The sequence below is a fragment of the Mandrillus leucophaeus genome, unplaced genomic scaffold (assembly GCF_000951045.1).
Source record: "Mandrillus leucophaeus isolate KB7577 unplaced genomic scaffold, Mleu.le_1.0 Scaffold939, whole genome shotgun sequence".
Classification (NCBI taxonomy): domain Eukaryota; kingdom Metazoa; phylum Chordata; class Mammalia; order Primates; family Cercopithecidae; genus Mandrillus; species Mandrillus leucophaeus.
The window spans coordinates 276,284-294,363 of record NW_012110241.1 but is presented as its reverse complement, the minus strand read 5'-3'; the positions used below and the strand labels follow the sequence as shown (position 1 = coordinate 294,363).

At 44.7% G+C, this 18,080-nt stretch overlaps 1 protein-coding gene across 1 annotated transcript in view; it reads left to right on the top strand.

Moving 5' to 3' along the window:
• Positions 1-517: 517 nt before the first annotated feature.
• Positions 518-18,080, top strand: part of LOC105532187 (mediator of RNA polymerase II transcription subunit 15-like) — a 55,535-nt gene continuing 37,972 nt past the window's right edge. Inside the window, 3 exon segments of the mRNA XM_011970265.1 lie at positions 518-762; positions 961-1,087; positions 1,583-1,685. Of these exon segments, the coding sequence (XP_011825655.1) occupies positions 518-762; positions 961-1,087; positions 1,583-1,685 (475 nt within the window).

Below are 18,080 nucleotides of genomic sequence, written 5' to 3'. Positions count from 1 at the left end.
CCAAGGGAATGCCAAACCCAGCAGAGAAAAGGTCAAGCCCAGCAAAGGAATTACGGAGGAAACGTCAACCCAAAGGATAAAACGTCAATCCAAGGAAGTCCAAGGAGGAACAGCAGGCCAAGCGACGGACGCCAAGCCAAGAACGCAAAGCCAAGCCAAGCCACTACGCGCGTGTGCTCTGCGCGTGCAAGCCGCTACAAACCAGCCAGTTACCAGTCGCGCGTGCGCCGTGCGTGTGCAAACCGCTACAAGCCAGCCAAGCGGTTACAGGCCAGCCAAACCGTTGTGCGCGTGCCGCGTGCGCGTGCATCTCAGGAGGCGCCAGTGCACGTGGCACAGACCGTGGCGGATCCGTGCAAGCCGCATGGTTAAGTCTTGGCGCCACGAATGTCACTGACAGCCTTGTTCCCAGCAAACTTCGCGGGAGTCAGCGGAGCTTTCAGGCCATTGAGAAGCCTCGGGTGGGGGGAAAAAGCCTCTTGAAGCAGGACTGGGCCTGAGCGCCTGGAACCTGAGGATGCTGACAGCCTCCTATGAAGAAAGCCCCCAAGACACTCCTGGCCGTGCTGTTGTGCATGCCAGCGGCTGCAGCTCGGAACTCGGGCTGAGGGAGCTGGCTGCAAATAGCCTCAAAATTGCTGACCACAAAACACCCACCGAGCCCAGCGCCTGCCTGAGACGCCTTCCACACTTGCTCCTCTTTGGTCCGCATCCAGAACATGAGACCATCAGTGAGGGGGCACTTGTGGTCACAGGATCACGGTCAGCTCCTGCCCCGGTGCCTCCTGCCCGGTGTCCAAGCCAGAGCCAACAGCTGTGGGGCTTCTGGCCTGGGGGGCTCTGCTCCACGGGCATGCAATAGGGTCAAGGTGCAGGCTGCTAGGTGCAGGCTGGCAAGAGGCGGCTTGGAGGAGCACCTCCCACGGATGGGGAGATGCAGAAAGTCACCCCCCTGTGCAGATCCTGGGAACAGGACACTGTTCCCGCCTCCCTGGTGCTGGCGTCTGAGCTGGACCAGGGCACTGGCACCTCAACCCTCCTGCTTATGCAGCCAGGCTCCAACCAGGCTGCTCCACCCAAACCAGAGGTGCTTTGGTGTGGGAGGAAAAATGGATTCTGAGCCCGGACACCAACCTGCACTTGCCAAAAAAAGTAGAGGGGAAGTCAATCACAAGTGAAAAAAAAAAAACGACTATTTTGTAACTGAAGTCTTGCCTAACATGCAGGGTTAAGCTCCTCTTGCTTGATAATAAACTAAATTTTGAACGAAACAAAAAGAAAAAAGACACACAATTTTTCCCTTGTCCCTCTGTGATCCCGAACCAGGAAGCAAGGGGAAGCCTGACCTCCTGGGATCTCTCCCCAGCTGCGGGCTGAGCAGTTTCCTCCAGGATAACAAGGAGCAGCTGGGCTCAGTGGGACCAGGATGCCCTTCCTTCCTGCATGGACATCCCCACATCTTCCATTGCCCCATACAGAGTGCCATGATCCGGGTTCAAATCCCAGCTCCAGCACTCGCAGCCTGAGTTACCTGGCAAATGCCTTGTCCTCAGGCACCTGCTGTCTGTGTCCTTCCTGACAGGAGGGACGAGAGGTGCTGTCCCTGACAGGAAGTGCTGTAACAGTCAAACACAAGCGGAGCACGCAGACACCTGCATGGGGGACTGCCCTGCTGGCTGCTGGGGGTGCTCACTGAAGAGCACCTCCCATCTGCCCACATGGCCTTGCAGGTCTCAGCATTTATTAGGCACTTGACTACGGTAAATCCCTAAACAAAGCCCTGAGCTGCCCTGGGGAATGTGACCAGGGCGATGGACCAGGAAGGACAGTCTGGGGTGCCAGGCATGAGGATAAGCCAATCTCTTCCCGGCAGCTTTGGGTCCCAGGGCACCCTCAGTGGACAGAGAACCCAGAGATGCCACAAGGCTTGAGCTGCATCCCGAGTTCCAGCCCAGCCATGCCGGGCCCAAAAGCAGTTTGGGCACTAAGTTGGGATGAGGAGGGGCCAGGTGACACTCCTGTGTTCCAGGATCTGGTCAAGAAGGTGGTACCCTATCACTGCCTGGCTCCATCTAGTCCCAGTGGAAGAAGAGAGGCAGGAAGCCTCTAGCACCCACCCTCTGGGCCACCAACACCCAGATCCACAGTGTGGCCACCTGAGTCAGCACCACCTGCCTTGGGGACCGGAGCATGAAGGCCCAGATACGACCAGCACAGTGGAGCAGAGGATGCAGGTGGGCAGGATGTGCTGTGTGGATCCAAGGAGCCCCTCTCGAGGCTGGGGCATAACCTCTCCATCTTATTGACACATAATATTTTACCTCTTTGTAGGGTACATACAAATGCTTGTTACATGCATAAAATGTGTATTCTGGTTACTTTGAATATTTGCACATAATATTGTTAGTCACCCATAGTCTGCTATCAAACATTATAGTTTATTTCTTCTAACTGTAGGTCTGTACCCAACTGCCAACTTCTCTTCATTCTCCCTTCCACACCCCATCTTCCTGGCCTCTGGTAACTGCCATCATATTCTCTGTGTCCATGAGATCAAGTTTTAGCTCCCACATGTGAGAACCTGCAGTATTTGTCCTTCTGTACCCGGCTTATTTTACTTAATGACTTCCAGAGCTACCCATTTCTGAAAATGACATGATTTCATTATTTGTTATGCCACATATTCTACCGTGTATATTGAGCACATCTTATCCATTCATCTGTTGATGAATACTTGCATTGACTCTGTATCTTTGCTATTGTGAATAATGCTGTGATAAACACAAGCATGCAAGTTACCCTTTGTTACACTGAAATTTTTCTTTTGGATGAATACCTCCCCCCTAGTGAGACTGCTGGACCGTACAGTAGCTCTATTTTTCTTTTTTTTTTTTTTTAAGAATTCTCTACACTGGTTTCCATCATGCTTGTACTGATTCGCATTCCTACTGACAGTGTAGCAGCTTCCATTTCTCTGCATTCTCACCAGCATCTGTTATTTTTTGTTTTATTAATAATACCCATTCTAAGTGAGGTGAAATAGTATCTCGCTGTGGTTTTGATTTACATTTCCCTGATCAATGACGTTGAGCATTTTCTCATATACATCTTAGCCATTTGTAAGTCTCTATTCCTGTCCTTTGCCAATTTTTAATGGCATTGTTTTGTTAACTTTTCAGGAGTCTGAGTTCCTTGTATACTCTGCATATTAGTTCCCTGTCAGATGAGTAATTTGCAAGTATTTTCTCCCACTCCAGGGGCTGTCTCCTCACTGTGTTGTTTCTTTTGCTGTGCAGAAGTTATAGCCCACTTATCTGTTCTTGCTTTTGGTGCCTGTGCTTTTGAGATCTCATTCATAAATTATTTGCCTAAGCCAATATTCTCAGAACCTTTTCCTGTTTTTTCTGGCAGTTTTATAGTTTCTGGTCTGACGTTTAAGTCTTTTTTTCTTTTTTTGAGACGGAGTCTGGCTCTGTCTCCAGGCTGGAGAGCAGTGGGGCAAGCTCTGCTCACTGCAACCTCTGCCTCTCAGGTTCAAGTGGTTCTCCTGCCTCCTGAGTAGCTGGGACTACAGGCGCCCACCACCATGCCTGGCTCATTTTTGTATTTTTAGTAGAGACGGGGTTTCACCATGTTGGCCAGGATGGTCTCGATCTCTTGACCTCATGATCCACTCACCTTGGCCTCCCAAAGTGTTGGGATTACAGGTATGAGCCACCGCGCCGGGCCCTAAAGTCTTTAACCGATCTTGAATTGGCTCCTATTTCCAACCTGAGACATGGAGGAAGTTAAGAATGACTTTGCTGAGATAGTAAGACAACTGCATAACTGGAAGTAACTGTCAGGAGAAACGCATTGTGTGTTACTAAGGGCACATTTTTATATACTTCTTTCACAGGAACAAAGCAGCCAAGTAATTCACCACCCGAACTAAATGTATGACTTTTAAAGAGGAAACCTTGAGAATCTAACCCAATCTAACCATTACTCAAAAGTATTTGGTAAACTGTCACTTTAGGTGGAGGAAGGTAAGAATTACAGGAAGTTGAATTCTTAAAAAATCCACAGAAATGTACTGTGCTTGGAGAAAAACTTGTAAAAGTTACCACCCTTCTACCACGATTTGATGTCAAAAACACTAATATATTACTACTTTTATTTCATCAGATTTTCAACTGATTAAAGTTTTGGTCTTAATCGCTTTTACAAAATAAACACTCACTCAGAGCATACAGTTCTACAGCCAGTTTTAGGAACTTAAAATTTTTATATAATTTCAAACGTTGTCACAGGAATAGTACCAAGACTCCTTCTCTTAACCAAGACTTACCAATTTCTAAAATTTGGAGAAATTTTTTCCATTTTGTCCCATTTACTTTGTCCATTAACATATGTTTTTTAATGATTTCAGTGTAAACTATAGACATAATTACCCCAAAGTGTGCATTTCCTAAGAATAAGGGTATTCTTTTATACAACTCCAGAACAGTTATTAAAATCGGGAATTACTGTTATTATTTTTTGAGATGGTGTATCACCCAGGCTGGAATGCAGCAGTGCAATCTTGGCTAACTGCAGCCTCAACCTTGCAGGCTCAAGCAATCCTCCCACCTCAGCCTTCTCAGCAGCTGGGACTACAGGGGTGCGCTGCCATACCTGGCTAAGTTCTGTATTTTTGGTAGAGATGAGGGGTCTCACCATGTTGCCCAGCCTGGTCTTCCACTCCTGGCCTCAAGCGATCCTCCTGCCTCAGGCTCCCAAAGGGCTAGGATTACAGGCCTGAGCCACCACACCTGGCCTGATCCCAGTTTTAGAAAAACTCTGTATCTAAATTTAGATGAAAATGTATGAATATGTTCGGTGATTGCTTTCAAATTTTCTAAACCATACTTTTTTATATCATCAGGAGTCTTCCATAAATGTACTTTGGTTTGAAATGTTTTCCTGAAGTCAGACATACTTAGCTGTGACCTGGACAGTTCTCCTCACAGCATCCCCTCCCCGCAACCCGCAGGTCCTGAGGTCAGTGGCCCTTGACTCTATATTCTGCCCTAGATCCAGGCCCTAACTCAGGGGATGGCGGCACCAACTCCTGCCCGGCTCTCGGCTGCCTGCACTGCTGGTCATGGGTGAGAGGATGGCCTGCCCCAGATGAGTGTCAGTGTGTGTTTGTGTGCTGTTGCTGCATTTATTGTGTCTTGCTTTTGTCATCTCTATTTCTCCCTTTCCTCCCTGAGGCCTGCACGGGCAGCTGTGCTACCCACCCCTGAGTGTAGGGTGAGCTGTGGCCCAGGCCTGGGTGCCTGCTGGGACGTCCCCAGAGATGTGTGGCAGCAGAACCGGGCGGGTCAGACACTCTAATGGGCACTTGTGCTGCCTTCTGTCCCTGTCATTTGAGGCCATTTTGGCCAATGGGAAAGCAGACCCCTCTGGCAGAAAAAGGTCCACTTTGCCTCAGGCTGGGGTGGCAACTCTGCCTACAGGTTGGGTCTCATCGTGAACCTCTGTGGGCAACTGGCACTGGGAACAGTAGAGGACGTGTAGGTGCTGCCTTCGCATGTGGGGACAGGGTCCTGCCAACCGTCTCCTGGAGGGGGCGCTGCCTCCTGTGGGTGCCATGTGTGCCGGAATCCAAGCATGGGTGTGCACAGGGGCTGAGCCCACTCACAACCCAGGACAGAGCTGCTTGGCTGTTTCGGGGCTGGGAGATCTCTAAAACCCTACCAGACCCAGAATCATCAGTGGCTTTCCCACTCCCAAGGCCTTGGTCCCTCTGCTTTTTTGGCTGTCACACTGGCACATTTCTTGGTGCTACCAAAACAACTCAAAATAATCTCTTTTCAATCATGTCTGAATAACATAACCAGCTTCAGGTTTCCTGAAAAAAGAGAAGGTAAAAATCCAGAAGAATCTTCCTCTGATGGTCCAGCCTGTCTTCAACCACAGGACTCTATGCTGGCCTGGGGTCTGGCCTCCTGGATCAGTCACTGTCTAGCTTTGATCAAAACCATGAGAAACTGCAGCAGAAGATGCATGTGGAAAATGCTATGGATTGTCCCCATGTTGGCAAATTATTGTCCAACAAATGAGTAGCTGTCCAAAAGAGTGCAAGACAACTAGTGTGCCTTGGAGCTTGTCAGAGGAAGCGTTCAAGAGTGCTTTTTGTCTCATTCAGCAAGTCTCACTTCTTTTTTATGTTCTAAATCACGACATAGAATCACAGGTCAGGCTTGCAAGGACCAAACATTAACTTCTACCCACATGTACTTGGCCAGGGCTCATTTGAATGGCTATATGTAGCAGCAAAGAGGCTGGAAGGGAGTGTAATGGTGTGACTAGTGGAAAGAGGAGCCATGTTTGTTGTTCTTCAACCCATGTATACTAAGAATGCTTTTAAAGAAAAAAAAACTTTTTTGCCCAAGCAGTTTATGCAACAAAATGTGATTCAGAATCTAATTTCACAAAATAAATCCAGAGGAGAGACTTGAGGGAAAAGTGTCCATAGCATCACAGAATAGGATGATGGTGATGGTTTCTAACCTTGAGGATGTAAGTGGGTTCTTCAGTTTCTAAAATTTATCTATCAGTTCTTGAACCCAAGAAATCAGAACAGATCCTAACAGAAAAAAACGACCTAGCTTTCACCTAGACAAAATAGAAAATGCAGCCTGGCACAACTACCACCATCTGACTTTTGACAAAACCACAGAAATGAGAAATAAAGAAAAGGTTCACTATGCGATGAATGGCGCTGGAAAACATGACTAGCCACGTGCAGGAGAATTAACCCTGCAGCCCTGCTTCTCATCATATGGAAAGTTAACTCAAGATGAACCGAAGATTGACACAGAAGACTTCAAATATAAAAGTCGTAAGAGACAACCTATCAAACACCTTTCTCAACATAGGCTTTTGCAAACCACTTAGATGATTTAGTACCCAAAAGAAATGCAAGAAAAACCAAAAAGTACAAGTCTGGCCTAAGAAACTACAGACCTGCTGCACAGCAGAGAAACTGCCAAGACCGTAAAGACACAGCCTGTATGATGGGAGAAAATGTCCCCAAACCAAGCATCTGACCAACTTCTAACAGCCAGAATCCAGAGGACCTTACCTAAATCAAGAAGCAGAAAAATAACCCAAGTAAAAAATGCGCAAATGACAGAAACACACTAGCAAAAAGAAGACCTTTAAGACCAACAGACACGGGAAAATGCTCAACATCACTAATCATTAGAGAGGAGGTACCAGTGCCGTCACACACCAGTCAGAATGGCCATCTGTCCAAACTCAAAACGTACTTGTTGTGTAGCAGCAGATAAAAGCGAACACGGCTACACCCTTGGCGGTAATGCAAACTAGGTCTCAAACTGTGGAGAGCAATTTGAAGATTTCTCAACAACAACAAAGAGAGAAAGGAAGCAGAACTACCCTTCGGCCCAGCAATCCAACCCTGTGTATCGACCCAAGGGAAAAATACATGTGTCTATCAAAAAGACACAGACATTTGCATGTTCACAGGAGTGCTCATCACAGGAATAAAGACATGGACCTGACCTAAATGCCTACCAACAGAAAATGAGAGGTTTTTAAACGTGATACCTATACACCACAGAATACTAAAAAGACACCAAGGAAAATCAAACGCAGAAACAAAATCATGGCCGCAGCAGCAACATGGATGGAACTGCAGGCCACTCTGCTAAGTGAACTCAGGCAAGAACAGAAGACCAAACACTGCAGATTTTCACTTGTAAGCAGAAACTCAACACTGAATACACATGAACACAAAGATGAAATCAAAAGACACTGGGTACTAACAGACAGAAACAGGGGGGAAACAGGAAGCCCTGGAGGAAGAAAGACCCAACTGATGCTGTGTTCACCTCCTGGGTGACCGATACCTTGGGACCCCCAGTCTGCTGTATGCCACGCAGTGAAGCGAACCTGCAGGCGTACCCCTCGATCACAATCCAAGTAGCTATCATTCTAGAAAACCCAGCTTTGGAAACAGAAATAGAAAAAAAGGAATAAAATACAAGAAAACAAACAAAACAAAACAAAAAGCCTACAGTGACCCAATCCACCCATTAGTAGCATGAACACAGAAAGATAAGCAAATGGACACAATGAAGGAGTCAAATAATCAACCCAAAATTATAAACACTGAACCCATGGGATTCTTGTTTTTCCCCTAAAAGCACACCAAAGGCGCAATGGTTGAGGAAACGGGGGGGTCACGTGCAAAGGACTGAAATAAACCCTTCCTCTACACAAGACACACAAAGCGACACGAAATCCACTGAACACCTAACTGCAATTCTGAAACCAAAAATCTCCAAGGAAAACGCACAGGGTGCGTGTCCACTGTGGGGAAACTTGAACCTGTGAACCTAAGCTACAAACAGAAAAGGAAGACATAGGAACCAAATACCCATAGACCATACAATGGCTTCACCATCTCGCTTTTCTTCTCAAAGGGACACAGAAATCCGTGCTAACAAAAACTAATGCAACCATGTGAGACTAAGGACAACTTCAGAGCTTCACACAGCTTCAACAAAGGAGAGAAAATAGAGAACCCAACAGAAAACATCCCACAGACTGGGAGAAAATTATAGAAAACTGTGGATCTGGAAGGGCTTCCTCTCTAACATATTCAAGAAACTAATGGTTTCCTAAGTGGAAAAAACCATAAAAACCAATACACACGCTAGAAATGCCCAAAGGACTGGCATAGACGTTTCTGAAAAGACCTGAAACAGACTCATGGATAATAAAAGTTTCTCCACATCAGTAATCATCTCCCAAATGTAAATCCCAACCACACTCAGATACTGTCAAACTCCCCAGAGAATGAGTATGACCAGGAACAGCAGTACAACTTTGTGAAGATAAGGGCAGTGTAGATTTGCAGACAGAGAAACTCTCACACATTACTGGTAGGAATGAAAATCTGTATACCCACTGGGAGAGACAGCAGGAGGTTTCTGAAACAACAGCACAACCACCAGTTCCTCTAGCCATCCCAACACTGGGTATGCCGGCAAAGCCAAGGAAACTTGGACCTTAAGGAGATACTTGCCTTCCCATGTTTGAGGAAGTACTCTGGACAATAACCAGGGTATGGAGGGAACCTACCTGTCCAACCACAGAGGAAGAAATGCAGTAAATGAAGGATGCGTGCACAATGGTATACTCCTCAGCCATCCAACTTCTGGACATCAGGTCATTTCCAGCAAGATGGAGAAACCTGAAGGACATTAGGTAAAAGGAAATGAGTCAGACAGAGGAAGACAAACGCAAACACAGCACGAACTCACGCACGTGGAATCTAACGAAGTGAATCTCATAGAGTAGCAACGTCAATGGTGGCTACCAGAGGCTGAGGGGAGGCTTGGAAACAGCTACAAAGTGACGCTCAGATGAATGGCAAGAATTCTGGTGTTCTACAACATAGCAGGGTGACTAGGCTTAAGAGTTTCCTAGCATCATATTCAACATAGCGGGAAGGAGTGATCAGGATGCTCTCTCCACCAAGAAATCCTCACTATAGCCTGAAACAGAGACGCGAGGTCCTGCAATTTGATCACAACAGCACTGATCCATATGTCCAAAGGTCCCTTGCACCCTTAAAGTAAAAGCATAGACCATGTGAAATTTCTGTTTCCAAACAGGATCACAACACATTTCTGAAAGTCCTGTGGGACAATGAAGTGCCCCACATTCCCAAAGCAGCTCCCACACACACAAAGTCGGTGGAGTGCCGTCACACTCTTCCATTTTAAATTACTTCCCAAAGCTTTAGTTACCCAGATGATTTGTGATAGGCATTAGCAGAGAAACACAGGCCAATGGACACCATGAGGGTGCCCAGGAGTAAATTCAAATTGATACAACATACGCACGTGTTTAAATAGAACCACAAAAGTAGCACAGAAAGGGAGAGTCTGTCCAATACAGCGTTCTGAGAACTGGATATCCCTAGGCAAATAACAACCAAGGGTCCTCACTGTGTGAAATTCACAATAATCTATTCAACATGAATGAAAGACCTACACCCAAAACTTGAAACTGTCACTCTCTGAGAAGAAAGACTATGGTGCGCAAATACCTCGGTCAACCCGGATCTATGCTTACAGTCTGCAAAAAGGAAAATGAAAAAACATAGGGGAAAGAAAAGATTACAAACAACAAACAAGCAAAACTCACAACAGATGAGTATGCTGGTGAATTTCCTTTACTTCATCAGTAACCAACGTAGTGGAAAACCAGAACACTGCACACCCCTGAATCTGCTTCAGACTGTAAGGCCTGGGGGCAAGAAAGAATGAAAACAACGAACGAAAAGAAACAAACATCCAAAGAATGGTAAGAAAGGTATCGGGGAAAACACAGCGGAGGAGACTTTTTCTGGAAAAGGTGTAAATAACTAACCCTACTAACTAGCAGAAAACAGCAGAAAGAGAAGATAATTAGCAAACCAAAATTGGGCAAAGAAATCAAAGAGTCTCTTCTGCAAAGAACATGTAAAACTGAAAACAAATGTACGTGGTAACACCTAGTTAATATCACTAATCGTGAAAATGAAAATCAGAACAAGACTCAGTTACCGTGACCCTCTCGGTGGAAGGAGTATTACAAAGAACTTCAGGTATCTTAAAAGAAGGGAAACCACAAACGCTGCTGTGAATTTCCAGAGAGGAGAGAGCTCTCTTATCCAAAACTGTTAACAGGTAAATTAGTATGCACACTACAGAGGCCATCTGGAGGTTCCTCTGAAAACTAAACATACGACGACCATTTCACTGAGCTGTGCTGCTGTTGGAATCATATGAAATCAGTACACGGAAGACATAATCGCCTTCCCATGCTGACTGTGCAACCAGTCGCAACAGCCAAGATAAGGAACCAACCTGCCTGTCCACCCACAGAGGATGGGATCCAGAAACCACAATATCCGTTCACAAACCAATACTTTTCAGCCAGAACAGGTACTGAAATCACGTCATCTGCGGCAACATGGCGGAACCTGGAGGACGTTATGGTCAATGAAACACATCAGGCAGAGAAGACAACCCTCACATTACCTCACTGATGAGGAATCTAAGACCCTTTACCTCACATAGACCTACAAAGCACCAGTGCTTGCCAGGGTTGGAAGAGAAGACTGGGCATGGGTGGGGATAGGAAATAGGCACGAAGTGACACGTTCCATAAGAGGAATGAAACCTGCTGTTCTATTCCTCAGCAGGGTGACTAGAAAAAACTTTACCAGAGGATAGTTTTCAAGACAGCCAGAAAGAAGGGTTCTGGCACTCCTCCACTCAAAGACAGGAACACTCTACAAGGCAAAAAATGACACTATATTTCCCTGATTTCATCACTATGTGATGCATGCATGGACCCAAATGTTCCACTCTACCTTCTACTTGTATACCTTTAGGATGGGGTCAATTTTGTTCTTTGAAAGTGATGTAAAGAAACAATGAATGCTAAAATTCCCATGGGACCACAGCATGCTCTGAAACTCCAAAGCCATGCTGGGAGATCCAGACCGTGTCAGATGGACCACACTCTCCAATTTCAAATTTCACAGAAAAGCTACAGACCCACCTCCACCTAGACAGAATAGGAAACCCAGAAGTAACCCCACATACCTGCAACCATCTGACCTTTGAAACACCAACATTCAGATGTAGAAAGGGCTCACTATGCAATGAATGGCACCGGGATAGTGTCTAGCCACTTGCAGATGAATAACACTGGAGCCTTACCTCTCACAAGATGTCAAAACTAACTCAAAGCGAATGAAAGATTTCAGTAGAAGACCTCAAACTATACAAGTCCTACAAGAAAACCTAGGAAATACCTTTCTCAGCACGGGCTTTGGTAAAGAATTTAGATGACTTAGTTGCTAAAAGCAATGACAAGAAAAACTAAAATGGACAAGTTCTAAAATGGACAAGTTGGGCCGAAGAAACTAAAACACTGCCAGATAGCAAAATAAATCACCAGCACGGTAAACACACAGCCTACGGAATGGGAGAAAATGTTCCCAAACTACGCTTCTGACCAAGGTCTAATAGCCAGACTCTAACATGACCTTAAAAAAATCAAGAGGCAGAAAGACAAATAAACCAAACAATGGGCAAAAAGACATGAACACGTACACGTACTTGTAAAAACAAGATGTACAACTGACCAAAAGACAAGAAAAAAACTCAACATCACTCATCATCAGAGAAATGTAACTCACACGCACATGGAGATACCATCTCACATCGGTCAGAATGGCCACTTGTCCTAAGTCCAAACATTTACATGGTGGCAAGGCAGCGGAGGAAAGCAAACACTGCTACTCTCTTGGTGGGAATAAAAACCAGTTCTCACACTATGAGAAGTGGTTTAGAGGTTCCTCAAAGAACTCAGAACTACCATCCAAATGAGCAATCGCATAACTGGGTATCTACACATAAAAGAAAAATAAATCCTTCTTTCAAAATGACACAGGCATGGGTATGTTCTTAGAAGTGCTATTCACAAGAAAAAATAAAAATTAACCTATGTTCCCTTTAACAGTTGATTCGATGTTTTAAAGTGCTGTACAAAGATACCGCAAAATCCTACACAGCTTAAAAAAATATTCATGCTCTTAGCAGCAAGAAGGATGAACCTGCAGGCCACTATGCTAAGCGAACTAAGGAAAGAACAGAAAACCAAATACCACATGGTCTCACTTAGGGGAAAATACCCATAGAAAATACAATGACTTTGCCATCTCTCTCTTCTCTCTCTCTCTCTCTCTCTCTCTCATGAGACACAGAAATCCCTGCTGACGAAACCAAATATAAATCTGTGAGACCAACACTTTAGAGCTTCTGCATGGGGGAGAAAACAATGACCCCAAAGAGAAAGCATCCTACACCTTGGCGGAAAGGATGATTGGGGGAAAACTGGAAAAACATAGTTTTGGAAGGGGTTGTTATCTAACATATTCAAATACTAAAGCTGCTAAGTGGGGAAAAGATTTTTAAAAATACACAAGCTAAAAATATGCAAAGGACCTGCACAACCTCTTCTGCAAAGGACATGAAACTGATTCACAGGTGAAACTAAAGATTCTCCACATCACTAATCACTCCAAACATGTAAGTCAGAATCACACCCCGATATCAGATACCATCAAACTCCACTGAGAATGAGTATCACCAAAACAGCAATAAAAATTTTGGACGGCAGCAACCAGGGTAGACTTACAGAAAGGGAAGTTCGTCTATGCTATTGATGTCAATGTAAATGCGTGTATATACTGTGAAAAAAAGTTGGGATGTTCCTCACGCTGGGTACGCATTTAAGGCAAAGGAAACTGGTACCATAAAAATTATCTGCCAACTTATTGGCACGATGGCTCACGCCTGTAATCCAGCACTTTGGGAGGCCGAGGCGGGTGGATCATGAGGTCAGGAGATTGAGACCATCCTGGCTAACACGCTGAAACTCCGTCTCTACTAAATATACACACACAAAAAACATAGCCAGGCGAGGTGGCGGGCGCCTGTGGTCCCAGCTACTCCAGAGGCTGAGGCAGGAGAATGGCGTGGACCCGGGAGGCGGAGCTTGCAGCGAGCCAAGATCGCGCCACTGCACTCCAGGCTGGTCAACAGAGCAAGACTCCGTCTCAAAAAAAAAAAGTATCTGCCTTCCCATGCCTCATGAAGCGCTATTCACAATACAGAAGATAATGGAATCAACCTACCTATCCAACCACACATGAAGAGATAAAGACACTGCAGTGTATCTGCACAACGCAATACTCTTCATTCGTAACAAAATAATGTGATTTTCATTTGGAGCCACATGGATGAACCTGGAAAATAGAATGTTAAATAGAATAAGCCAGGCATAGAAAAACAAGCAGATTCATCTCACTTATATGGAATCCAGAAACTCTGCCTTCAGTAAGTAAAAGGCACAGTAGTGGTTTTCCGAGGAGAGGGGAAGGAGGAAATGGGAGGATTGGCTATGGAAACAAAGTTGCAGTTAGTTGGGAAAAACATTCTTGTGTTCTATGCCGCAACTGGGTGACTCTGGTTAACAAAATAGTACATTTTCCAAAAAAGCTAGAAGGTAGCAATTTGAATGTTATAACAACAGAGAAATAACAACTGTATGAGAACAGATATACCAAGTACCCCAATTTGATCATTACTAAAAATATACATGTACCAAAAAGTCCCAGAGGAAAAACAGTTCCAGCATACTCTCTAATTATATACTTTTTTACGCACAAAAATTTAAGAAATGTGAATATGCAACGCTAATGATCACATGGAAATGGCCCTGTGTGTCTAAGGAACCCTGAGAAATAGAAACTAAGTGGGAGGACTCACAATCCCTGATACGCTGCTATGCTCCAGCCTGGGTAGACAATGAGACTCTGTCTCAAAAAAAATTGTTAGAAAATTTGAGGGAATCATAGAAGTGATAAACTGTTGTTACCAAACACATACACAGAAAAAAGGAATACTAAGTAACATAAAAATACAAATCCAAACTCATACTGAGCAAAGAATTTAGACATATCTGCAAAGATGACATAAAATTAACAGGTAAGAGAAAAGGTCCTCAACATCACTATTCATCAAAAAAAAAAGTACTTCAAAGCCACACTCAGATGTCATTTCACTCTTACCGAAATGAACGTTACTAAAAAGATTTAAAAAATTGTTTTGAGACAGGCACTCTGTCACTCAGGCTGGAGTGCAGTGGCATGATCATGGCTCACTGCAGCCCTGAACTCTCTGGCACAAGTGATTCTCCCACCTCTGCCTCCTGAATAGCTGGAGCTACAAGCACACACCATCACGCCTAATTTTTTGTATTTTTTGTAGAGATGAAGTTTTGCCATGTCGCCTAGGCTGGTCTCATATTCTTTGGCTCAAGTGATCTGCCCACCTTGGCCTCCCAAAGTACTTGGATTACAGGCATGAACCATCATGCCTGGCCATAAAAACAACATGCAGGCTACATCAAAGTGAGAAGTTTCTGCAAGGAAAAGGAAACAATGAACCCAAAGAGAAAGGCTGGGGGAACGTTCTGAGGAATCACACATCGGCTAACGGGGTTGTTATGGAAAATATGCAACACATTAACAGTACCAAGTAGCAACAACAAAAAAATGATCCATCCAAAACTGAGCACGGAACCTGAATAGACATTTCCGCAGAGACGACATTAAACCACACGGAAGGGAGCTTCCCCCCAGGCAGGTGGCCATGACTAGAGGGACAGAATTAGGCATACGCTGCGGGGACACTGAGAAAAGTCACCCTATGTCCCAACGGCTGTGAAACAAATGTAAAAATTCAGCAGACCACCCGCAGTAGTTCATGCCTGCAACCCCGGCACTTTGGGAAGCGAAAGCGGGAGGATTGCTTTGAGCTCAGAAGTTTGAGACCAGCCTGGTCAGCATGGTGAAACCCTGTCTCTACCAAAAATACAAGAAAAACAAAATTCTGCAGACCAGGCACAGTAGTTCATGCCTGTAATCACAGCACTTAGGGAAGCCAAGGCGGGAGGATTGCTTTGAGCTCAGAAGTTTGAGACAAGCCTGGGCAACATGGTAAAACCCCGTGGCTACCAAAAATACAAAAAAAAAAAAAAATAGCTGGGCATGGTGGCACAGGCCCAGCTACTGGGGAGGCTGAGGCTGGAGAATCCCTTGAGCCCAGAAAGTGGAGGCTGCAGTGAACTGAGATCTGCCACTGCACTCCAGCATGGGCAACCGGGCCAGACCCATCTTCAAAAAAAATAAAAACAATTTAAAAATCAACAAATCCTAGAGGTGGCCGGGATCCTTTCCTTCCACCTGAGGCCTGGCCCCAAAACCCCACCTGGGCCGGGCTTCCCCTTCCTCTCACAGCCGGAGCTTTCCTCTCTCTCCCTCTACACAGGGAGTCTCCCTCAGAAACAGCCCCAAAGCCTCCTCCTCTTTCCAATCTCGACAGCCCCAGGGAATGAGCACTACTGTAAACTTCATACTAAGGTGGCAAGAGAGAAAAAAGAAAAGAAGAACCCAGCAGGAATGCACAGAACATTCCAGAAAATGAAAGCTTCTGTACTCACCACGAAGGAAGAACTGCCCGAAGAAGCCAAACTTCCCAAAGAAGCCGGCCGCGGAGAAGCCACACCAAAGCTCTGTCCTCAGCCGTCAGCGCCAGGACAGGAGGTGTTTCTTCCACAGGATGCGGCCTCAAGTTATCCCAAAGCTGCTGTGGCACCCGGCGGCTCCTGAGAACACCCTAGCTCTTCGGGTTTAACACAGGCAAGTCAATAAATGTGACACATCACATAAACAGAATTAAAAGCAAAGTCACATAATCATCTCAATAGACACAGAAAAGGCATTTGACAAAATCCAGCATCCGTTTATAATTAAAACCCTCAGCAAAACATGCATAGAAGGGACATACCCTAAGGTAATAAAAACCATCTATGACAAACCCACAGCCAGCATAATACTAAATGGGGAAAAGTTAAAAACATTTCCTCTGAGAACTGATACAGTAAGTACAAGGATGCCCACTCTCACCACTTTTATTCAACACAGCGCTGACAGTCCCAGCCAGAGCAATCAAATGAGAGAAAGAAATAAAGGGCATCCAGATCGGTAAAGAGGAAGTCAAATCATCACTGTTTGCTGTTGATTATGATTGTATACCTAGAAAACCCTAAACACTCCTCCAAAAAGCTCCTAAAACTGATAATTTCAGCAAAACTTCAGGACACAAAATTAATGTATCCGAATCAATAGATCTGCCGTACACCAACAATGTGCAAGCTGAGAATCAGATCGAGAACTCACCCCTTTACAACAGCTGCAAGAATAAAATACAATACATAGGAATATACCTAACGAGGAAGTAAAAGACCTCCACGAGGAAAACTACAAAACTCTGCTGAAAGAAATCACAGATGACACAAACAAATGGAAACACCTCTCATGCTCGTGGATGGGTAAAATCAACATTGTAAAAATGACGATAATGCCAAAAGCGATTTACAAATTCAAAGCAATGTCCATCAAAGTATCACCATCATTCTTCACAGAACTAGAAAAGATAATTCAAAAATTCATATGAAACCAAAAAAGTGCCCACATAGCCAAAGCAAGACTAAGCCGAAAGAACAAATCTGGAGGCATTGCATTACCTGGCTTCAATCTCTACTACAAGGCCACAGTCAGCACAACAGCATGATACCGGTATAAAAATAGGCACATAGACCAGTGAAACAGAATAGAGAACCCAGAAATAAACCCAAATACTTAGTCAACTGATTTTTCATAAAGTAAACAAAAACATAAAGTGGGGAAAGGACACCCTATTCAACATATGATGCTTGGATAATTGGCAAGCCGCGTGCCAAAAAATCAAACTGGATCCCCATCTCTTACCTTACACAAAAATCAACTTCAATCTAAGACCTGAAACCATAAAAATTCTAGAAAATAACATTGGAAAACCCTTCTACACATTGGCTTAGGGAGACACTTCATGACCAAGAACGAACGCAAGTGCGACAACAAAATGAAGATAAACAGGTGAGACTTAATTAAGCCGAAGAGTTTCCACACAACAAAAGAAACAATTAGCAGAGTAAACAGACAACGGCACAGAAGGGGAGAAAATCTTCACCATCTATACATCTGACAATGGACTAATATCCACAATCTACAAAAAACTCAGCAGAAAAAAAACCAATCCCTTCAAATAATGGGCTAACGACTCAAAAGAAGATATAAAAATGGCCAACAAACATGAAAACATGTTCATCCATCACTAACGATCAGGGACGGAAATTAAAACCACAATGCCAAGCCACCTTACTCCTGGCAAAAATAACCATAATCAAAACATCAAAAAATAATAAATGTGGGTGGGGATATGGTGAAAAAAAGAAGACTTTTACACTGCTGGTGGGAACGTGAACTAGTACAACCACTATGGTAAACTGTGTGGAAATTTCTTAAAGAACTCAAAGTAGAACTACCATTTAATCCAGCAATTCCATTACTG